Source organism: Lissotriton helveticus, chromosome 1_2 (assembly GCF_964261635.1).
Source record: "Lissotriton helveticus chromosome 1_2, aLisHel1.1, whole genome shotgun sequence".
Classification (NCBI taxonomy): Eukaryota; Metazoa; Chordata; class Amphibia; order Caudata; family Salamandridae; genus Lissotriton; species Lissotriton helveticus.
In genome coordinates, this window is record NC_136058.1 from 122,776,329 (window position 1) to 122,800,852 (window position 24,524).

The 24,524-nt window shown below is 43.5% G+C and overlaps 1 protein-coding gene across 3 annotated transcripts in view; it reads right to left on the bottom strand.

Annotated features, from left to right (window-relative positions):
* The window catches only part of MYSM1 (Myb like, SWIRM and MPN domains 1), a 367,486-nt gene that overhangs the window by 107,749 nt on the left and 235,213 nt on the right, over nt 1-24,524 (bottom strand). For all 3 annotated transcript variants that reach the window (XM_078669957.1, XM_078669947.1, XM_078669962.1), the window contains 2 exons: nt 17,843-17,917; nt 8,435-8,623 (listed from right to left, as the gene is read on the bottom strand). In XM_078669957.1, the coding sequence (XP_078526083.1) occupies nt 8,435-8,623; nt 17,843-17,917 (264 nt within the window). The remainder of the gene's footprint in view (nt 1-8,434; nt 8,624-17,842; nt 17,918-24,524) is intronic.

Here is a 24,524-nt window from a genome sequence, read left to right on the forward strand (position 1 = left end):
CCAGAGTTGCCTGAGCGACCAGTGGCAAGATCCCATCCTGCTGAGGTATAGCAAGAGCAGCTCGCTAAAGAAGAGCAAAGATGCACTGATATGGAATGGTGTTACCACTTGTCCCACTACTCTGCTGGGAAATTAATAATCTCTCAGGAGAAGCATAATCACCCCAGAAAGAGAAGCATAAGTAATGCTTCATAGATTGAAGCAAGGAGCAACGATAGATTCACCATAATAGGCTCTTGTGCAAAGCGTTGAGCCATGCACAAAGTCTCCCATGTAGTTAGAATTATAAGCACCCTATAAGGGACACGAAAAGTACCACAAATGTACCTAGTAATGCCTATCAAGCATACAGAAGATGTTCTATATAGGGCAGGCAACATACACCACAGTCAACTATCTCTTGAGCATGAGGCCCATCATCAAAGAAAACGGTAAAACCCTGTTCCATCAGGTATTAAACCCACTTAGGGTTAACAAAAGAAAATGCCTCCCAGAAAGCGGTAGCTAAAAGCTTTCACGGACAGGCCTTAAGAAATATTAATACCCGCACAAGGCAGAAACACTTCACTGGTGCCACTAGGTGGGATGGTTCCAATAAAGCGGGGAAAAAAGAGGGGGAAACCTACAGGTAGGCCTTGGAGGGGGGAGGAAGCTTGCTTTCAAGTATATGATTCACTCTGGTATGGGCCTATCTGTAAGAAGAATCAAAGATGAGCGTCCACTATACTAGCGAAGTGGGGAGCTAGGGAGCCGGATGATACAGGAATCAACCTTTTTAAGAGTTTGGTTTACCTAGGCTGTACTTTAAGCGCTGCCATGCAGAATCGGCATGTGTGCCAAATAGGGGGTACCATCAAAGGGCATGTCCTCCAGGGTGGATTGGACAGCCTCCAAAAAGCAAGAATGGCGCAGCCAGGCATAACGGGCAAAGTGCCACTGAACGAGCCATGGCTCAGCATACTGAGTCCGTGGTACCCATACCACATCTTATTGCAAACTTAGCTACCTCTCTCCCATTTGGGAGTGTCTGGGCTAGTTGGCTCCAGTTTTCCACCAGAAGCAAAAGCAAAGGAGGCAGGCACGTCACATAATCCCACAATGCATAGTAAATATAGCCCAGAATACATGCAGTCTTAACTGACCGCAAGGCTAAACTGGCTGCGGAAAAGAGGTTTCCAGCCTTCTGGACTCCCGGTCTGAAAGAACGTTATGGAAAATGCTGGGGTCAGAAGAGGCATTAACGGCATGCACCACAAAACTTCTTGGAGTTGGGTGTCGGAAGAGACAGGCCGGGTCAACAGGGGCGAGGCAGTGTCAATGGGCTAAGGGACGGTCCACAGTGGCCCCCATAGGGGGCTTAGCCCAGGCCCATAATAAAAGGTAATACAATGCTTAAGTGTAGGGGAGCACAGGCTCCACTCCTTGGTGGCATTGGTGATTCACTTTTATCAAGGGGTCAGTGGTCACCCACAAAAAGGGGAGCTGCAAATCTAGTACCGCAGCTGCTCTCTTTAGCACCTCAGTGAGGGAGGAGCTCACCTCTTAACAAGGCGGGGCAAAAAGGTCCAAAGCTAACAAGTACTCAGGCCCACTAGCTGCACCCAGCACCTTCAAATCCAAAAGCCTGTTCCCCCATAGGAAAAACAGCGTGAGACTGTTTAGAAGCAGGAGCAGGGCTTTAAGTGGGGAAAAAACCTGGGGGAGCTCTAAAAGGGGTGTGGCAAATTTATTAAGTATAAGCCATAAAATACCAAACACTTAAAAAAAACATTTGCAATTTCCAAACTTCGAATTTAAAAACCATCTTCACTAAAGGATGTGTTATTAAATTCTGAGTTCAGGCAGAGGCGCAACTAGAGCCAAATTTTTTTTTGGGGGGGGGGGGGGCTACATTTTTTTTTCAGGGGGGCTGAATCTTTAAGCAATAGTCAGAGTGAGGTGCAGGGGCTCTTAGAAGGGGTGAGACAACAACAATTCTTCATTAATATGCAAATGGTCTTTTAAAGACCTGAGAAGTGCTCAGATGTGGCTGTGTGTGTGCCCGGGAAGCGTCTCATCCCGGCCTGCCACACACGACGGGGGGAGGGGGGGCTAAAGCCCTTTGAGTCCAATGGGCGTCTGAGTTCAGGGATACCAGATTCCATATGTCTATCTTGCTGTTACGGGAAGATATGCAGGTAAACATGTCACACAGCATTCCCCATGTTATCCTATGGGCAAGATAGCCTTTCAATAGTGAAAAACTAAATTGGCAGTATTTCACCATCAAGACATGTTACCAACACTAGTAACACCATGTTACCAACACTAGTAACACCAAACAAAAACCAGGACGTCTGCTCACCCTACCTTTGAGGCCTGAAAATAGAGCCCCCTTTCAAGGCCCTCCAAAATAAAACTGGGGGGCTCATCCCCCCACCCCACTTAAAGCCCTGAGCAGGAGGAAATGTGTCCGAGCCGGACGGCACCACTGTTACTGCCCCAGACGCCATACAGCATCTGTGCAGTGGTGTCTTGATATAGGAGGAGAGAACCCTGAAGGCCTGTGCATCGGAGCCGGCACAGATCTGACTACGGATCCAGAAGGTCTAACTGATGCCATGGACAAACACGCTGGTGTGGATTTAGTTTGAACACCTCTCACCTTCTTGGGTCTCTTAAGCGCCCTAAAGGGAGGTCGGGCTGAAAGGTGGCATTGTTAGAATCATAGTAATCCTGCATTTGAGCTAGAGTCGCCCTGGCTCCAGGGAAATCAGGTAGCGCGGGTAGACTCCTGCGCCGCCTCCTCAGCTGGCGGCTGGAGATAGCATTTGGAACGGATGAGGGGGAGGGTTGGGGGGCATGCGACTTTCACATCTTACGCTTTGATGTCTTATCCGTTGACGATGAGGATGATGGACACCCGCAGGGACGACTTTTGATCTCGCGATCACTCCCAGGAACTTGAATGAGACAGATAATGACACCAAGCCTCCGCCAGTCTTGCCACCAGGATCTTCATGCGTCTTTCTCACATCATCTTTGGGCGGAGGTCACGGCAGGAGCTAGAATACTCAGGTGTCATGGTACTCTCCGAGGCACTGCTTAGATTTTTGAGAGAGACCCCATCACCAGAGATGATTTAAATCTCAAGTAGGTCTAATAGGCGCACATAAAAGGGTAGCTTAACCGACCATGATGACGATGAATTATGCTTTTAGGACACATCTTGTAACCCATAACATTGGTTATAAATTGTACCATCCCAATACCTATATATAGACCAATGCCATAACAAAGAAGAGTAGGGACATCAAGAAAATGGTGCCCATGTATTATGCACAAACATATCATCTGGGCGGTCATCTAGAAAGTTATGGAGGACCAGTAGCGAAACGTGGGGCCCCATAGAAATGGACAAAAAATATGCGATTCAAAGATGTACAGTATATATACACCAATGACAAAATTTAGGAGACTCGTTACCGCATCATAATACCGTCCCCATGACTGTAGCGAACATGAAAGTTTAGAAATTATGAAGTGAGAATGATCTTGATGTATAAATTCTGACAGTATATTATTTATCCCGAGGAGAATCCCTGACAAGTGGCAACCATCCAGTGCCCAGTTTGTAGGCGAGACTAATTGTTAAGTCTTGAAAAAGATGGCAGAGTATCAATAAATAGCCATCGAAACGCGTCGACGCAGCATATACACAATCAAGAGAACCAATCTACTCTGGAGTCCAGAAAATAACGGGCCTAGGTTTAGATTTTGATAATAGTAGCGTCTCAGATGTGTAACATTTATGACTAATTGTTTATGCCTTTTGTATGTCTCTCCCCTGATGTGACTTTTTTCCTTTGTATAACCCAGTGCAAAATATTCACTATTGCGCTTTCTAATCAAATGAAGTGTATGATATTATGTTAATGAATTTTTAAAATGTTATATTGTGAATGTACTTTGTGATTATGAAGAACCTTTTTTATAAATTGTCTAATGATTTTGTACAAAAGTAAAAGACTTTTTAAGAATAAATATTTTAACTATACAACAAATGTGTGGATAGATTGCAATATATGTGGCCCGGTAGGAATACATGCGAATAGGCATGAAAATATTAGTGTGTTAGCCAAGGGAAAAGCCTTTTCTTTACTCTCCGAGGCACCACATACAAATTGTATGAGGGCCTGTGGCCAACATCTGCCTTCCACAGGGCAACAAGGTTTGAACCCCAAGCGCAGTTTTGCAATGCCTTTGGACGAAGGCGACGGGAGGAGCCGCAATACTCGGAGTAGTGGTTCTTCCGGAGGCACCACATATAAATAGTATGAGGGCCTGTGGCCGACATCCGCCTTCCACAGGACCCCCACGGTCTGAACCCCAAGGACATGAAAAATAAAAGGGGCATACTGTTCCTTTGACTAAAAGATTTAGAGATAGGCCAGAAAATTGCATGCAGAACCACTCCGGATCCGCGCTGGAAGCACGGAAAAGAAGGAACTGAGATCAGCGCATAGGAGGGGAGGATCATATGGACTCCTTTGATGTTACATCTGGTGGAAGAAGTCACAACTGAGTCAAACAACGCCTTTTACCGATGCATATTGGTAGAGGTACTGCTGAAAAAATGTCTGGGTCCAGTCTGGCACCTAGGGAGAATTCAGAAGTAAGGAATCTGCAGATAGATGTCTCAATCAGATGAAAATTCAACTGGATGAACACCAAATCAGCAACTTAACCCCAAATAGCTTTAGAATGTTTTTCTATGATGATTGCTAATACGCATGAACATTTCCAGCTCTACCTGGAATTATTGATACTGCAAAACATTGTTTAAATTAGTTAAGGAGTTCACAATGACTGAGTAGCACAAGGCACCTCTTCAGGGCTGGGCTGGCCGTACCAGGCATCAGGCGTTTCCCCATCGGAGGCCGATATGACAAAATTGCCAGGCCTGCTTTGAGTTCCCAGTGCGGCCCTGCACCTCTTGCTCTAACAGTATAGCACCGAAAATAACGAAGCCACCAGAATGATAGGAAAGGCTTGCAGCAGTTACTAATTGTGAACTAGTGCCGGCTTGCTGAAGGAGTGGGTTGCTAGAATCTTCAATGATCAATGGCAAATAAGTCAAGATCCAACATTGCACAGATGTCTGTGCTGAGAAAGACATTGACATACAAAATAAATGTTTTAAGATGTCCCATTTATTAAAAGTTTCAAGAAACATGCCACTGGAAGGCAATAGATCCTAGAAGAGCGCAATTTCAGTAAGTTGCTTATTTATTTATTCAAAGTTTTATATAGCGCGAACATGATCCTTACAGATATCAGAGCGCTTCACAAAGACAGGGAAGGGGCAATAGGAGTAAACAGAGATAATGGGAACAGTATAATAGTCAATAACATGGTAATAACATGGATAATAAAAACATACATAAAACCAATCCATATACGATCAGGTAAGGAAGTAATATAGAACAGCACAAGTCATTGATCCCACTACAACGGTGTACAGGTGGATCAGTAAACCAACGTGTATCATATCTTGGTCGGTAGTAAGAGAGTAGCGTAGTGGTGCCCCCAACAAGTCAAGTATAGTGCCAGGGGATAGGCTGAGCAGTGGTACAAAGCAATGCAGAGTCTCTGAACCAACATCTGTAGCGATCAGGAGATCTTGGCCAGAAGGATTGTTTTCACCTCTTTCTTGAAGAGTGCAGTGGAGGAGATTAGCCTTGTTTCAGGAGGGAGCGCATTCCAGATCCTGGGTGCCATTCCTGAGAAGGAGCGTTTGTAAGTTTTCACTTTCCGGAATCTACGAGGTTTCAGGAGTAGATTTTTTGTACTCCTATTGGATCTCGAACCTCCTGATATAGACAGCTTTTGAGCGAGGTAGTTGGGTGCCTTGTGGTGCACGGCCGCGTGTGTCATAGTTGCAATTTTTTGCTGTATTCTGGCTTCAAAAGGCAGCCATTTTAGAGACTTTAAGTCTGGGGATATGTGCGAATCCTTTCTAGAGCCAGTAATGAGTCTCGCGGCAGCGTTCAGGGAGGCTCTTAAGGGTGCTGTTGTGGATATTGGGAGACCGCTGAGGGTCGCAATTCCGTAGTCTATTCGAGGGATGACTAAAGCTTGTACAGCAGTTTGGAAGTCTTTGGCCGGGAGGAAGGGTTTAATTTTCCTCAGCGTGTTAATTTGGAAATTAGCTGCTTTTGTGGCTTTGCTGACGTGCTGCTGCATGTCGAGCTTGGCGTCGAGTGTGATGCCTAGGGATTTCGCAGAGTCCACGATGGTAGGTTGGACATTGAGTGCTGTTAGGTTGTTGAGCCAGGTTTGGGTGGTGGAGATTTTCGCCGGGGGTGAGATGAGTAGGAACTCAGTTTTCAGAGCATTTAGTTTGAGGTGATTATCGGCCAGCCAAGATTGGGTGTTAATAAGCGTGGAATTCAGCTGTTTGATATCTTCCGGGGATTGTAACTTTAGGTAGAGTTGTGTGTCATCAGCATACATATGGAATTGAACATTGGATGCTTGAAGCAAGGTGGCGAGGGGTTCCATAACGAGGTTGAACAGTGTAGGGGAGAGGGTGGATCCTTGTGGAACCCCTAGATCTGCAGGCACAGGTGTAGATAGTACATTGTCGATCTTGAACCTCTGAGACCGGTTGTGAAGGAAAGACGAAAACCATTTGAGAACAGCTCCCGATAGCCCCATTCTAGTACTTAGCAGCTCCAGCAAGTTCTCATGTTTGACCGTGTCAAATGCTGAGGAGAGATCAAGAAGGATGAGGAGGCAGGACTCATTGCGATCCAGAATTTGGAGCGCGTCATCAATTATGTGTGTCATAGCTGTTTCCGTGCTATGTTTCGCTCTGAAGCCTGATTGATGAGGGTTGAGGAGGTCAAATTGATCAATGTGTTTTGTTAGTTGGAGTTGGACACATTTCTCCAGCAATTTGGCCAGAGTGGGGATATTGGTGATGGGCCGATAATTGTTTAGGTCAGACGGATCAGCTGTAGGTTTCTTGAGTATAGGCGTGACTTGCCCCACCTTAAGGGAATCTGGAATGTGTCCTTGTTGCAAAGAGCTGTTGATGATCTTGGTCCAGAGAGGGAGGAGCAAGGGGATAAAGTCTTTTACAGCATTAGCAGGTAGAGGGTCTGTGAGGTGATTAGAGGGCTTCAAGGTGCAGAGCAGTTTGTGTATAGCTTCTTCCGAATAGGTATCGAAGTACCGCCAGGATGCCTTGTTTTTAGGTTGAGTGTCTGCCATTCTGGTGTAGTTGGAGTATCGATTTACATCCATGATGAGGTCATTTCTTATGTTGTCAGTCTTATGTTTAAAGAAAGCAGAGAAGGCTTCACAGTGTGGGGTGTCATTTGTTGTGCTATTTGATTGTGTGGGTTGTGCCTTTGTTTGGGTCTTGATTAGCTCGAACAGCTTTCTTGGCCTATTCTTCGCTTGGTCCAACTGGCGGCTGAAGAAGTCCGACTTTGTGCGCTTTATTTTCCTAAAGTAGGCATTTCTCTTGTTCTTAAGCTTTTTGAGATGCAGTGCTGAAGGGTCCGATCTCCAGGTGCGCTCTGCCATTCGCATATTACGCCTTTCGTCATTGAGTCTGTCATCATACCAGGGGTTAGAAGTTTTGGTGGAGACTCTCTTCAGTTGCAGAGGGGCGACTTCATTGACTATTGTATTCATAGAGTCAAGGTAGTGGTCAGTCAGTGATTGAACATCTGAGGCACCTGAAGGGGGAAGGAGGAGGTTGCCGATGTGGGGAGGTAGGGTGGAGGGGTTAAGATTCTTCAAATCCCTTTTCCATGTTTTGGATTTGATTGGTTGAGTAGGGTTAGGTTTAACTTTTTCGTTGATAAAGAAGGTGATAATGTGGTGATCTGACCAATCGCAGGGTAGAATCGCCTCCAGTTGAATAGCGTTCTCTTTGGCAATGATGAGATCGAGTATCGCGCCTTTGTCGTGTGTTGGTTTATCGCACAATTGGGTGAGGTCAAGCGCATTGAGGAAAGTTTTGAGACTATTCACCACGGTGTCTTTCTGATCGTTCCAGTGGAGATTGAAGTCACCCAGGTAGACTTGAGGACAGAACTGCGCTTTTCTGCAAGTTTTGTAACTTTAGCATTCCAGTGGAATGGTTTTTCAGAACACTGTGGTTTCCAGCACCCTTTCCCCGCCACATTTAGAATCACTCTTTTCAAAACGTCCTTCAAATCTTCTGTTTAAAGTTGTTTTAATACACGTGCATTATCCATTCCTCATTAATCACCATCAACTAAACCTTTAATCAATTAATTACGCTGCAGCTTTGCACAGGCAAAAATCAATACATGACCAACCTGATTAGCAGATGTTTCAACAATTATAGTTACTGATGTCAAGCCTGCTACGCAGTAAAGAGGACAACGGAAAGCTGTGTTTGCAGATACCATACCTGGTACTTAGCCTGGGTGTCAATATCCCGTATAGAAGGGTTAGGATCAAAGGCTGGATGCGAGTGGTACCAGCCAATAACACAGTATCCCCGCTCCGCTAACGTCTCAGAAGCTTGCGTCTGTGACACCGGATCCATCTCACATTGAAGTCCTGTGCTGAGACTATTGCATGGCTCTGCTGCACAGACCTGCAAAACAAGAGAGACTGACATATAAAAATCATAATCCAATGAAAATAAGGCATATATTCAAGTGTCAATCTATGGCTGTGATTCAGGGACTACAGCTCTCATAACCCGGTTACTTGAAAGCACAATGAATAAACATCAAATCGAGATTTTAATTTTCCAGTATAGCGAATATAGCATATATCAATATTTTTTGTTTCTCTATCAAAATATGGAAACCTTTTTTGTAGGCATGCAAGGAACCTCATCACCGAGTCAATACTAATATTCAATAGTTTATGTTTTAATCCCTCCATTAAGCTAAGGTCTTTCTTTGTACCTTTGCTATGCTGTAAGGGATGTAAAGACTTCCGGGTAGTATGACTAAGAATGCTTGTAAATTATCCTTTTATTCAATTGCAATACAAACTCGATCAGATCTCTTCGGGAATGACTAAATAGGAACTTTTCAACCACTATTGAGTTCAGTTTTATCACATGGTCCAAAAATACCATCACCATTTTTGTAGTCTCTACAGATAGCTCCAGCTGTCTGTCGCTGACAATAATGTATACAATACATCCAGTTCTTTCTCATGATTAGATTGCTTTCTTGTCAATCTCAGTTCCCTGCGTTTTAATTGTGGCTTTTCTTCCTATTCTGTGTTTGTCCCCCACCGTCTGTTTGCCTCTTTTTCCCTGGCTTTTGATTACCCATGGTGTGGCTTTCCACTGCGGAAGTCATGGAATTACATTTTGTGTTTTTAATGTAATTTTTTGTTTAGCACCATGGGAGTACAGATATTGGTTATCAGAGTGTGGCTGTGCTCTATACTTTCATGTTCCCAATTCACTCCATGCTTCCACTCCAGGCCTCCCTCTTCAGGCCCTGGATGTCCTCTCCTGCTCCCCCTTGATGCCCCTTGGCAGTGAGGCAAGTGCCAGGTGGCAACCTTGGTTATGCCCTGAATGTCTCTTCCCACCTTCCCTTCTGATGCTCCTTAAGGGCGCACCAGCATGAACATGGCAGCATTGGTGATGCCCTGACAGTAGTTGTGTTGGTGCTCGAACCTCGATCGAGTCACTATGTATTGTAGTCAAGTTAAGGCTCGAGCGAGTGCTCACCTTTGTGATGGTGTCTGGATTCTATGGTGGTGTGGGGAAAAGGATTGGACATACTGTTGCTGGCGGCAGTGTCTGCAATCCCCTGCTGCTGTGGGGGTTTAAGATTGAAATCCTTTATTCCAATCTACATCTCGTTTGGACCTCATTATGGAACAATGGCGACGATTGATGCTTAAACACCGTGAACCCATGCACGACAAAAACATGATAAAGAAGTTTCTTTGGTAACCGCTACGCGACAGCAGTTTGGGGAAAAAGAATACTCTCTACATTTTGCGCAATCCGGAAAGAATACTCTCTACATTTGCGTTATCCACAACGCATATTCAACGAAAAAGGTATTGTTTTTGCCTACATTTTGAAGTTTCATTGGAATTTCTTCATCTAAATAACATTTTCAATTTAATGAGTATTGAGGGAAGAACATACCACTGCAGCGTATCCCCGTGTACTCCCCCTCTCATATGCTTTTGAGGTACTTTTGTATTCAATGTACAGGGTTTACAGTCTTTGGAGCTGTCCGATACGACTGTTTATGTAACCGCTTTTCAGCCGCATTTTACGACCGGCGGCAGGATTCCACTCTCCGTCTAACAGCATTCCATGCTACACTCTGCCCCCTCTGACTTTGCAGAATCTTCATTCGTTTAGACGCATTCCCAGCATCTCCACGAATGCCAGGTCACGTAAGGGTAACACGACGTGAGCGGCCATATTAATTTGTCTTCCAAGAATTTCCCTGACCAAGTCATTTTAAAAGGTACTCTCACCGGATGAACACCTGAAATTTTGTCAGCGCTTTCACGACTAGTGTATAAGGATCTATTTAACTTGTCTACAGAAATACAGTAACCGCGTATTTATTCTACTATAGTGATTTAATTAGTTTTCATCAACTACTGTGATACACACACTGTGTGTCACCTTTGGATCTCCTTCTACTACTGTGACACGCACACTGTGTGCCAACCTCTCGGTGTGCAAAAACTGTCATTGCCAAAGCTAAAGTTGACAGTAATGACGAGGTTGTTAAAACTGTTAGAGTTACTAACCATACCAGTTAAGAAAAGTTCAAAACAAAAATTAATAAACAACCGCCTAAGGAAAAGTTCAAAAACAAAGAACACTCAGAAAAAATGTCTGACATCAAAGGAATATGTTATCGTTGTGGAAGTAGTTCTCATATTGCTAATGATAGAAGATGCCCAGCTTTAGGCCAAAGATGTACATACTGTAAAATGTCTGGTCATTTCGCACGAGCTTGCCACAAATCTAAATCAGTTAAATGTATAGTGGATGAGTATGAACATGATGACAGTGTTGACTCTGATGGTGATGTAATTAAGGTTTGTTGCATAAATGACAATGAAAGCATGATTCATGGTAAACAGAGGAAAAAACGGTTTGTGAAATAAAAGCAGGGGGAATTCAAGTAACCTTGATGGCAGACTCAGGTTCACCCAACACTATAGTAAACAAAGGAAGAATTGGTTAGTACTAAAATCGGTCCCTACCTAGAGAGGCCTGGTGTGCACACAGTAAGCTACACAGGGAACCTATCGATCTTCTAGGTTTTCGCAAACTTACCTTGGAGTTTAAAGGGAGAGTAGCGATTTGCAAATTGTATGTATCTGTAGTTGGGCCCTGTGTTTTAGGTTGAGGGGTCAAGGTGAACTTGGAATGCGTCTTGACCCCAATAGCCAAGACCCTGTTTTGAGTATTGATCCTGCACAGGGACACCGATGTGAAGAATTTGCTACTAGGTTTCCTAAAGTTTTCTCTGGGGACATTAGTGAACTCAAAGGATTCTCCCACAGAATAATCCTTAAACACTGTGCTAAAACTTGCATTCATAAGGTTAGGAGAAGTGGTGGGAGAAATTCAAAAATTGGTGGATAAGGATATTATAGAAAGCATTGAATCGTCTGATTGGGTCGCCCCCCCTTGTCGTTGCGCCCAAGGCCAACAGCAAAATCCATTTGTGAGTGGATTTGAGGGAACTCGATTACAATATTTTCATTGATGTATTTCCCCTCCCTAAAATATCAGAATTACTGTCAGCCATTTTGTTTTTTATTTTATTTTTTTTCCAAAAGTTTTATATAGCGCTGGCTAGACCCGGAGGTATCAGAGCGCTTTGCATGAGCATCAGATCATAGTTACAGGTTACATCATTACAAAGGTTACATAGTTAGCCAAGAAACCGCTTGGTAGTCGTGCGCTTAATAAGTATTTTAATTTCAATTTCATAGTTCTTAGAGCATGGCCACATAGTTACTTGTAAGGTTGAGATAAACAACAAGCACAAAAACGTAAGGGGAAAAGCAGGCAAGGTGAGAGATTCAGGGGAGGGGGGTTGGAGCAGGGGAAGTAGTCAGATAATGAAGGCAGGAAAGAGGAGGGTAGGGTGAGAGACACAGCATGGGAAGAGGAGGGGAAGGGTGACGGGTACACAAACCGGTAGACGAGTCAAGGCAAACGTTCAAAGTCCAGTAAGCTGTGATCCCATGGGAAGTGGTATCACTTCCCTATCTCAGGTGCGAGAGGCTCCCTTTGCGCAGTGGACTCTCTCAGAGGGGTCTCTGAGACTCCAAGGCCTACATACTGGATCCTTCCCCAGTAAGGGGAGAGGGAGTGCTTTGGCAAGGGGTGCCATACCATACCTCAAGTGTGAGTGGCTCCATTGGCGCAGTGAACTCACTCAGCGGGTTCGCTGAGACGCCAGAGTATAAATATTGGATCTTTCCCCAACAAGGGGAGAAGGAGTGCTTAGTCAAAGGGCACACAGGACAGGGGGTAGGCAGAGTAGCAGGCAAGGGGAGATATTCGGGGGAGAGGGGATAGGAGCTAGGGACGAGACAATAAGGAGAGACGAAAAGAAGTCTGTCTAAAGACCGACTGGGTAGGTGACGACCAAGGAGGGAGGGCCCATCTCCCCTATAGCTAAACTAAGTAGCTCCATCGGGCGTCGGACAAAATAGTTCAGTCTCAATACATTGAGAGAAGAGGGAAGGAGAGACATAAATAGAGGGCGGATGCAGTAGGAGACGGCAGGAGACGAAAGGAAGTGCAACAATGTGGTTCAACAATATATCAGGAAAAGATCAAACAAGTAAACATTATATCAAACAATCAGCAATACATTAGGGGAGGAGGGAGAGGAGGGAGAAAGTAGTGGGGGGTAGGGGAGGAGGGAAAGTGAGGATAAGGGAAGAGACAACTGTAGAGACGAAAGGAAGTCTGTCCAAAGACCGACTGGGTAGGTGACGACCAAGGAGGGAATCCACGGCCCATCTCCCCTATAGCTAAACCAAGTAGCTCCATCGGGCATCAGACAAAATAGTTCAGTCTCAAGTGGCGAGGGAAGAGGTTCAAGAAAAACAGGGGGTTGGTAAATTAGTTCTAGAAACGATCACGCAGAGATCATGGTGTTCTGACCCTTCTCTGGCTTAACTTCAGGCAGGCAAGGCAGCACTGGAACAGTACGAGACCCACCAGCCCGGTCGAGGATCGGGACTCGAGGCAACGTGAAGATCAGGGGCTGTGGGAAAGGTGGTCATACTGTACCAAACTCATTAGTCAGTTTATTTGAACTATTTGAAATCAAGTACAACAAACTAATTGGTTTTTTATTGTACATGTATTTGCTTATGAATATTAAGCTTCGATTCGTTTTTAAACTCTTTCCACATTCATCACACGGGTATTTCATTCGGGCATGATATTGCTTGTGCAGTCTCAGGGATGATGCCTGACTAAAGTTCTTCCCACATTGACTACATGGGTATGGTTTCTCTCCTGTATGTATCCGCTTGTGTGCAAATAGGGATGCAGAGTGCCTGAAACATTTCCCACAGTCACTACATGTGTATGGCGTCACCCCTGTATGTACACGGTGGTGTATGACAAGGGTTTCTGACTGAGTAAACCTCCTTCCACATTCACTACATGAATAAGGTTTTTCACCAGTATGTAATCGTTTGTGAACGGTTAGATTTTCAAAGCGACTGAAACCTTTACCACACTCACTACATGTGAAGGGCTTCTCTCCTGTATGTTTTCGCTGATGTGCCACTAATGTAGCAGAGTGGCTAAAACTATTCCCACAGACATAACAATGATATGGTCTCTCACCTGTATGAATTCGCTGGTGTACACTGAGGCACTCTGCCCGACTAAATGTCTTCCCACACACATTACACATGTAGGGTTTTTCACATGTATGGATTCTTTCATGATTATTTAGTGTTGCTTTCTGGCGGAAGCTTTTACCACATACACTACATTTATAAGGCTTGAGTCATGAGTGAATACTCTGGTGAGCTACCAAATGAGAAGACGGCCAAAAACACTTGAAACACTCATTACATTTGTACGGTCTTTCACCTGTGTGGGTCTTCTTATGATGCGTAAGCGCTTGCTGAGTGTGAAATCTCTTATTACAGTCTTTACAGGGGTGCTTCTTCTCTCGTTTGTTGAATTCCTCAACTTGAATGAACTTTGCTGATTTGCTACTACTTCTTTCACATTTGTTGCCTAGAACTACTCGGTCTTCAGGGTTTTTTCTTGGTTTCTTAGGTGGCGGTTTCTGTGCCTTTTGATTTTCTTTCTTCTGCCAATACTGCCCAATATTGCATTTATTTTGCAGAGTTTTCTGTAGATCCACTTCTTCCTTATTTATTTTCCTAGGTTTTCATTTTTGGACGGTTCACTAATGAAGGAAGCTCACTATTTTCTGGGCTCTTGAAAACAATGTGTTTCCTGGCTGATTGCGTCTCACACTGTATGACTTTCTCTTTCTTCTTCTCCTCCTCACTTTGGGACTGGCGTTGTCCAGGATAATATTCTCATCATGGGGAAAGATATAGAAGAACATGAAAAGGTTTTATCCCAAGTTTTACAAATTCTAGAGATGAAATGTTTGACAGCAGAGAAGTCTAAATGTAAAATTGCTATGAAGAGTGTAACTTACCATGGTTACAAAATTTGTGCTTTTGGCATCCGTCCTAAATCAGTACTCATTGATGCCATTAAAAAAGCACCCACCTCCCAAAACAAAGAGGAAGTCAGGTCTTTCCTAGGCTTGGCTGAATTTTATTCTAAATTTGTATGTAATTTTGCTGATAGGACGTACTGTATTATACAATTGCTTAAAAAAGGGAGTACCTTTTATTGGTCCAAGGATTGCCAATCAAACATGGATAGTATAAAAAAAAAAAAAGGATATCTGCACTGGCACTCAAGGTTTTGACCCCAAACTTTAAGTTTCATCACTACCGATGCGAGTGGAAGGGGCCTTGGTGTAGTCCTCTCTCAATTGCAAGGTGACGGATCTGAGTGTGCGGTTGCTTTTACGTCTAGTGTCCTTACCCCCACGGAAGAAAAATAGTCCGTTATAGAAAGGGAAGCTCTTGGTTGCTTGTGGGGACTTAAACCATTCAGGCAATTTATTTGGGGTACTTGTGTCACTTTACGCACAGATCACAAGCCACATACTAAGGTTCTTACTTCACATGGTCTTAGTAACGTTTCCCAAGAATCTCCCATTTCTCTGCACAACTTTAGGATTTTGTTTAGGACATTGTCTATGTCCCTGGCATTCGTAATAGAATTGCTAATTTTTTGAGCAGGTGTCCCCGGCCTATTTGTGAAGACACTGGAAATGATTGGGACCAATGGTTGGTTGCTAGTAGATTTATTAATGAATTAGCAAGCATACTTCATAATGATTGGGTTATTAATATGTCACTTGATGAAGAAATTCGCGAAGTGTGCGCATATGTCCACAAGGGTTGGCCAGAGAAATCGACAATGCACAAAGTTTTTATCCCATTTTGGGAGGTGAGGAACGAACTTTCTTTGGAAAATGATTTATTACTCAGAGGTGGCAAGTTAGTTCCACCAAAAATCTTTCGGGACAAAATTGTTAACTTATGTCACAAAGGTCATTTGGGGATCGTCAAAACCAAATGCAGAATTAAGCAATCATGCTGGTGGCCTGGTGTTGACAAGGACACTGAAAGGCTTGTCTGTGAATGTTTCGAATGTGTTAACGTTTGACCACGTTCAAACCTACCTTACATCCCATTGTAGTCTCAGATATGCCTTGGGAAAGGTTTGGTGTAGACATGTTCGGTCCGGTCAAAACTGATGATGGTTTACAAAAATAAATTTCCGTGGTAATTGACCATATTTCTAAATGGCCAGAGTAAGAAGTTGTTGAAAAAGCTGACAGATAATTTGTTGTACTTACTGGGGGAAGTTTTTTGCTAGGGAAGGTCTCCCTAAAGATTTAGTATGTGACAATGGTGGACAGTTTGTAAGGTAAAGTTTAAAAAAAATCATAACCGACACTGGTATTGTACATAGGACCACATACAATTATCACCCAGAAGGAAATGGAAGTGTTGAGGGCTTCAATAGAGTGATAAAAGGTATTATGGAACTTTCACACAGTAATGAAGAGAATTGGGAGGCTGAATTGAGGAAAATGGTTGGTGCCTACAGGATCACCAAAAGTCAGTCTACTGGGCATTCGCCATTCGAATGCACTAAAGAGAACTTGGGATGGCTTAATTGCACAAAAATTGTCCCCTGATCTATTAAAAATGTCAAGCAGTCTTTAGAAACCAACCAAAGCCGTTTAGCTGAGAAACATACTGGGGTTGGGAAAAGAAGGAGAGGTAATTTACAGGTTGGTGACATTGTAAAAGTCAGAAAGGGTAGACTTGTACGCAAAGGCGAGAATGTGTATTCTGCTCCTCTCAAAGTAATTAAAATTCTGTGCAATTCCGTACTTTTAAGTGATGGTAAGGTGTGGAATGCCAATAGGATAGCTTTGTTGAAAGGACACATTGAGGGGAAACGATCCTCAAACAAACAGGCACGGGTAGACAGGTATGATAGGGTTGATGACTTTGAATACACTGTTGTTGCTGATCATTCCATCAATATTCCTATTGAACCTTTGGAAAATACTGGAGATGAACAATGTTCTAGGCATACCACTTCCAGTAGAGGTACTGTTCACACGTTAAACGATGTAGTGGTAATCCCACACACCAAACGTTTGTGCTCAAAACCAAAGAAATTTGATGACTATGTTACACACATTTACTGTTGACTGGATATATATATATTATTCATTGTTATATTTTAGGTTGTAATCTATTCTAATGATTATTGCATATGTTTTTTTTTATTATTCTTTTTTTCATTTAGAAGGAGAGGGAAGTGTTGTGTTGGTGCTCGAGCCTCGCTCGAGTCACTTCGTATTGTAGTCAAGTTAAGGCTCGAGCGTGTGCTCACCTTGGTGATGGTGTTTGGATTCTAGAGTGGTGTGGGGAAAAGGATTGGAGAGACTGTTGCTGGCGGCTGTGTCCGCACTCCCCTGCTACCTTGGGGGTTTAAGATTGGAATAAAGGAGTTAAATCTACATCTTGTTTAAACCTCATTATTGAACTCAACAGCAGTTACCCTTCATATGGGGGTAGATGCTATAGGCTTTGCCAATGCAGAAGGCATTTAAATGCGGCCTGCATTGGCAAAGTCAACAGCGGGATCCAGCCAAATTAAAGTACAGAAAACATGGAAAAGCATAGTTTTCTATCCTTTCAAGGTGGCCACCACGTTGCATCATAGTAACATGCATGAGGATGCATTGCACATGGAGTTACACACGCACTGGCCACCTTAAAAGAATAGAAAGCCATGTTTTTATTGCCTTCTATACTTTTGACATATCTAGTCACATGAAGCAACGTGTGATACATGACGCAAGGCAGCTGTTATCTTGAAAGTATAGATAGCAATACTTTTATTTCTTTGCCCATGCTTGTTGTTTTTAAGGCAGTTTGCTGACAAGCAAAAACTAAACTAGCAGGAGAAAGATCTGAAAGTGCATCATTGTAATAAACAGAGTCTCCTGAAATCAAAATAATAACGACTGAATAAAGGGACGTGAGAGAGCGAGATTATGTATTCTGACCAATTACAGGTGACACAAAATTACTGATCTCAAATGATGAGACCCCCTCATTTATTCTGACCAGTAGGAGGATTGCTTAAACCTCTCACTAAAAAAAGGCGATGAGGGAATGACAACATTTCTCTTACCTCTAGTGTTTTATCAGATTCTGAATATCTTCCTCCTAGCAAACCAATTACTTCTGCCATCGACACATGGGCATGCTGAAATGAACAAAAGACGGTAGAAAACACACGTATTTAATTCAAATTAGATTTGTTTAGGGGAAGACAGCCACCACAGTTTTGATGTGAGCTGTGGCTTGCTTCCACACTACCTAAACACAAGGACACACAAGAGTAAACAGGATTTACTAAATGTAAACTTATCTAAGGTTTGATAACTTGTTTTGAGAAGCCAGGTCTATGTACAAAGAAAATCTTTAAAGCATTGTAAGTAACAAACTAAGCAGTACTTGCAGATCCAGAACATAAAACGCTCAAATCCTGAAAAAAAGACAATCTAACTCAGATGGACATTACCCCATCACAGATTAGAGAATTCTATTTGACAAGTTGATGCAATGATCGGGCATTTGCACACCCTGAAAGTGCTAACAGTATACTTGCTTAATGTTAATGGAATGCCACTGCAGCAGCAGTACTGTGCCACAAGACTCGTTTCGTGATTTGCTGCTTTACACTCATGTATCCGAATGAATTGTGTAAAGTTATTTGGCATAACGCCGAGGTCTTCCATTAGGTTGAAGAGGCGGGAGGAGGCATTCCAAGGGGTCGGTAGATGTTGGTGAGGAGGTTTTGCTGTAGAAACTCAAAGATTAAACCTAGTGTATTTAAACATTAATTAGACAAATGCCACAAAAAAGGAGGCTTGGTGTTTAAAAACACTATGGGGAAAGGATTTATCATTTTTCACTTTATATCTACATGGTATGGTACTACTGATAAAAACTATCAGGCCACCTTATTGGCCAGCCGTCTGGACCTCTTGTTACAAGTTGAGACAATGACTTGCGACCCTACAGAGATAAATCACACAATACCAAAGATCCCAGCATGAACAATATTTTAATTGATTGCTGTAAACGCATTTATGATCAACAACATGCTTTTCTTAGCAGGCCACATCCTGTGACACATTAAAATGTTTACTATCAGATGGTTAGGGTAGGTACCTTTTCCAATAATTGAAACTCTCAGGGATGCCACTTTTAATTCTCCCCTCTTTGGACATTTGAAAACAACTTATTGCTTCTCAATAGGACACATCTTCGATCCCTTTGAACCTTGGTGGCCATGAGCAGCAATGAACATCAATGTGTTATAAACTTTATTTTTTATATTTTACAGATTTGTCAGAGGAGAAACCCCACAGAACAAATGCATAGACGTCTATGGCGGATAAGGCGCTCAGACTCGTTTTCTGTCCCTCTCAGCCTTGTGCAAGGGCTGAGGAAGGCTGTGTTTTGACGTTACATCTCCTCTCCAGTATGATACCGCCCCCAAACCCAAGGCACAGTGAGCGTTTTTAATTCTACAGCATCTCCAGATAACATAACATAACATGTGTATTTGTAAAGCGCACATTCACCCAGAGGTCTCTTGGCGCTGAATAACAGATGTACGTTGTTACCCAACTCAATGGTACTCATTTTATCGACCTCAGATGGATGAAAGGCTGAGTGGACCTGCCGGGATTTGAACCTGTGACAATGAGGTCTAACACAGGCCCCTGCAATGGACGCATTAGTCCACTGAGCCACCAGACCGGGCAGATAGAACGTCCCTCACGCTGCCGAAGGGATGGATGGAGGGATTTGATTTCTTCGACCCACCTCTCTCACGGCATTGCCCAAGGACCAGGAGAGAGAGAGTGAGCTGTCCTATAGCAGTTTATTTGACTGGGACAGTTGCCTGGGGTCCCAATCCTCCTTGTGTATAAATGCTTTTGTGGAAAAAAGGAGCATGTGAACAGCTGGGCCCAACTTCCTATTCGCAGTTGTGATCAGGAGACTAGGGCAACAGTCAGCTGTATTAGTCCTTCTTGCTGTGCAAAAAGATGCATGACCAGGAAGAGTATGGGGTAAGGAATGATGCACTGACTAATTTTATGTCACTCACCAAGCCTCGTCAAAGAGCCTGTAGAGTTGTTCTGCCCCCCTCCCCCAGTATTAAATTCCTAGCCTTACCGGGAATGTTTTTAGAGATCCTACGTTACCACGCCCCCTCATCTGGTTCAAAGACATAGGGTGTTTGAGTGTTCTGGCTCCCCTCCACCTGGCCTCACTGGTGGCCATGAGAGTCACCCCGAAAGGTGTCTTTTTAGTGTGACCATAGTCCGGGTGTCCCAATATTCCCTCTCCTAAAAGTGAAGGCTTTTACAGGGTCTGCCTCACAGTGAATAACAGGGCTCTAGCACAGCTGCCAACTTGCTTTATTCTTCTCATCAAGCATTGGATTTGATGGACAATCACAATTAAAATGCTTGCAAAAAACATAGTCAGTGACATTTACAAGTACATTCTAATTGACTGAGTCAGCCTCAGTTATACAACAACAGAAGATCTGGTGGTTGGCTCTCAGCACAGGACACCATTGCTGTATGCAGGCTCTTTTCTAACAATTTAGGGCCAGATGTATGTAACACTCGTTGCGATTCGCGACCACTAGCTTTGCAATGAGTGTGATAATTTGCAAACTGGCCTTTGTACTAATAGGTCGGTGTGCAAATTACTGATTCCTACTGGTTCGCAATGCGACCTTCCTCATGACAATAAAGAGGTAGATAGCAAACTACGACCTACTAAGAATCACAGATATCATAAGGATGGGGGCCTACTGAGGTCAGAAGATCACCATGCCTGTGCTTTCTTTTCAATAAAGCATTTTTCTGTTTACATAAGCAACTCATTACCCTTAACGGGAAAAGGGATGTGTTTACAATAAATTAATCAATAAAAGTTTTAAGTTAAATTTATTTTTAGAGTAGGCAGTAGTCCAAGGGATCACTGCCTACTCTTTAAAAAAGTGCTGTCAACTTGTTTGAAGTCAGTAAAGTATTAATGCTTTGCAACTGATTTTTGCTGCAAGGCATTAATACATACACATACCAATTTGGTATTTGTAACTAAACATGCCCCTTTCAAATACAGTATGGGTATTTGTCACCAACAGAAATTGTGAATTGGTAACTTGTTACTGAAGTGCAATTTGGGCTGTGTACATACCTAAATACCTTTGTGTGGTTGTAAAGGGCCAGATTCTGCAAACATGTGATCTGCGAATGCAAAAACACTTGCTACATCTGGCTCTAAAGCCTAAATGCCAAACTGTGATAAGTTCGAACACTTCTGATCCTATTTAAATAAATATTATCGTGCAACAACCCTTAAACACAGAAACTACACTAGTACTGAAAGCACGCAAGATGACATAAACCACCCAAACTGAACCACATCTAGTGGGTCCACGTAGCAACCAGAGCTAAATGAAACAAGCATTGGCATAGCCAATAGGTCTTGCCTTTGGGACCTTATAAGTGTTTAGCCCTGCAACAGTTGATGTTGTTGCACCAAGGATATTGTACTTCATAACTAAATACTTATACGGTTCCAAAGGCGAGACCTATTGGCTATGCCAATGCATGTTTTATTTTATTTTTCATTTGGTGCCCGGGTACTCAGCCAAGCAGTGGTACCGGCCACTTCTCTTCAAGACCAAGGCCCTGTGTTGAGGCGCTTGCCACTTCGACGCGCTATTAATGACACAGCTGTTCTGAGGATAGCACTTCAGCAGGATGGCAAGGTGGCAGTATGGTCTTGCGCAGATCATAATACTGTTGGTTTGCCTCTTTGTCCTTCTCCCCCCCCCTTTTCTAGCTCGAGCGTTCGGAAGCCACCTGCAGAAGCCATGTCACTGCACCACTAACATACGGAAACAAATGCAGGAGTTGTATCATTTTATGTGTACAAATTAATAGATTGGTTTTGCACCTAGTAACATTGCCTTGCATTTTACCGCACCTCATTACAGCTTTACAGCGCACTGTTGCTGCTTTTTGTGTGGCTTTCTAACTTTCATATACTGTTGTGTCTCTTTACGATAGCGGTAGCTTCCCTAAGAACTAAATACTACTCGCAGTGTCGCAATGGCGCTTGGATATTGCCTACAACTACATCCACATCTATACGATAAAACTTGCCACCCAAAAATAGAAATGTAATGTATTCCGACGAGAGCTTGAAGCTGATGGGGGGGAAGGGGTGGTAGACCACTTACACTGAGCACAACTCAGTAGGCAGTCGAATGTGTTTTCATCAAAAGTGTTATTACACAAATTAAGCGCAGCGAGTTTGTCGACCATGGAAGGAATTTTTTTTGCAGATTTATATAGCACAGACTCCACAGGAAGGTATTGGAGCGCTTTACCTTAGCACCAATTACATTACACAAGGACACATTCATTATTTGGTAGGCGCAGGGAGATTAAGTGATTTGCCCAAAATCACAGGATGCAGAGCCGACGTGGAGGCTCGAACCCGGTTTCCCAGTTCCAAAGTCGTCAGCTCTAGCTATAAGGCTACATCCTCTTCTGTTTATCCATCCATGCACTCACTAAGATCCATCTATCCACCCGTCTCTGTCCATTCAGTTATCCACCCTCCAAGATCCATCCATTTACACATATTCATTCTTCAAGCGCCCATCCAGCGTCTATACATCAATCAATCCAAGCAAACATTGCTAACCTATCCAGTGGCGTAACAAAAGCCCCTGCAGCCCCTGTGGTGCGGGGCCCAAGCGTTTTGGACTGGGTCCAGAGTGTGGGGGCCTCCTGAATGTACTTTGCAGGGGGGCCCCCCTCAAGTTTTGTTACACCACTGAACCTATTAAGTTATCCATGTACCCAGCAAGCTCCACCCATCCACTCACCAAGATCCATACATCCGCCCTGATCTAGCCATCATCCATCAATGCACTCACAAGATGCATCCATCCAAGCAACCATTGTTCATAAATTCATCGATCTATTCATCCATGTACCCAGCAGGACCCATACATCCACCCACCAAGACATCCATCCATTCACCCAGATCTATCAATTCATCCAAGCACCCACCCATGCTTCTGTATATCCATCCTTGCACCCACTAACATCCATCTATCCATCCATCCATCTCTGCCCATCCACCTATCCACCCACCAAGTTCCATCCATTTACACAGATTCATCAATCCAAGCATGCAACGTCAATCTATCAATCCATCCATACACCCCGCAAGATCTGTTCATTCATTCACCAAGATCCATCCATCCACCTTGATCTATCTATCATCCATCCATGTACTACAAGATTCACCCATCCAACTATTGATCCATCCATCCATCCATCCATCCAAGCGCCCATCTTCCATATAATCATCGATCTATCCATCCATCTGCCGTGATCTATCCATCACCCATCCCATACACCACAAAATGCATCCATTCTACTATCAGTTCATCCATCGAAGCACCCATCTTTTCATCAATCCATCCATCCATCCATGTAACCAGCAAGATCCATACATATGTCCACCAAGAGATCCATCCACTCACCTATATCTATCAATTCACTCAAGCACCCATTGATCCACCCTTCCATTTGTCCATCCATGAACCCAACAAGATCCATCCATCCACCCATCTGTCCATCCAGCTACAACCCACCAAGGTCTATCCATTTCCACAATCATCCATCTAAGTAACCATACATCCAAAAATTCACCCTGATCTATCATCCAAGCATCCATCTATCCATTCTTCCATTTACACATCTTTGCACCCAAGAGCCAATCATCTGTCCACCCACTCACCAATATTCTTCAACTTACCCATATTTATTCATATAATGTCCATCCATCTGTCAACCCAGCCATTCATCAATTCATCCATTCATTGATGCATCCATCCATCCTCCTGACCAATGCAACCATCTATTCAGCTATCCTCCCATTGATTCATTCTCCATCCATTCCCAAACTACCCATCCGTTCATCAATCCATCCACCTACCCATCTATCTGTCCCTCTGTTCGTCTGTTTATTGGTCCAACATCTATCTATCCCAAACAAAAATATTTGAAATATGAAGGTGCTCGAATTTAAAATCTGCTACGCAAGTAAAAAAAATATAGTGTCATATTATTAAAAGGAAAATAGTTTAAAAAAAGTTGCAAATCCATAATAAAAGCCAGACAAACAAGCATTTGCAATGCAATAGGTCTCGCATTATTAAAGTTTAAGCTATTGACATTGCTAATAATAATGCAACACCAATAGCTCAAACGTTAATAATGTGAGACCTATTGCATTGCAAATGCTTGTTTAATGAGGGCCCGGCAGCTTCCAGAATAATAAAGTTTTGCAAAGTCAATGAAAAAAGAATTGTCAAAAGGCTGGAGGAGACCAAGGCCAGACCAATTGGCTATGCCAATGCTTGTTTGCTCTTCCCTGCCGGGGGTTTCTATGAGAATCCCAGCGTGTTCTCTATTGTAATCTGCCTCCCTGTATGCATCACCAAGCAGGCCGCGGGCCCTGGCCTCTGCAGACCGCGTTCATCCATGGAACTCGATTTGCATGAATGAAAGAGCATCGCGCCTATCATCGAGCCAGGACCTTATGACCTCAGATATCGTTCTGTCGATAGCAGGTAGAATGTCACGCGCGGCACTCTGCCAGGAGGAATCCATTAAACATGCCATGGCGCGTGCCCGCCAGTGGTCACATCCGGCGCGGCACAGGTATGGACTGAACACCGCAGTGCACTCCGC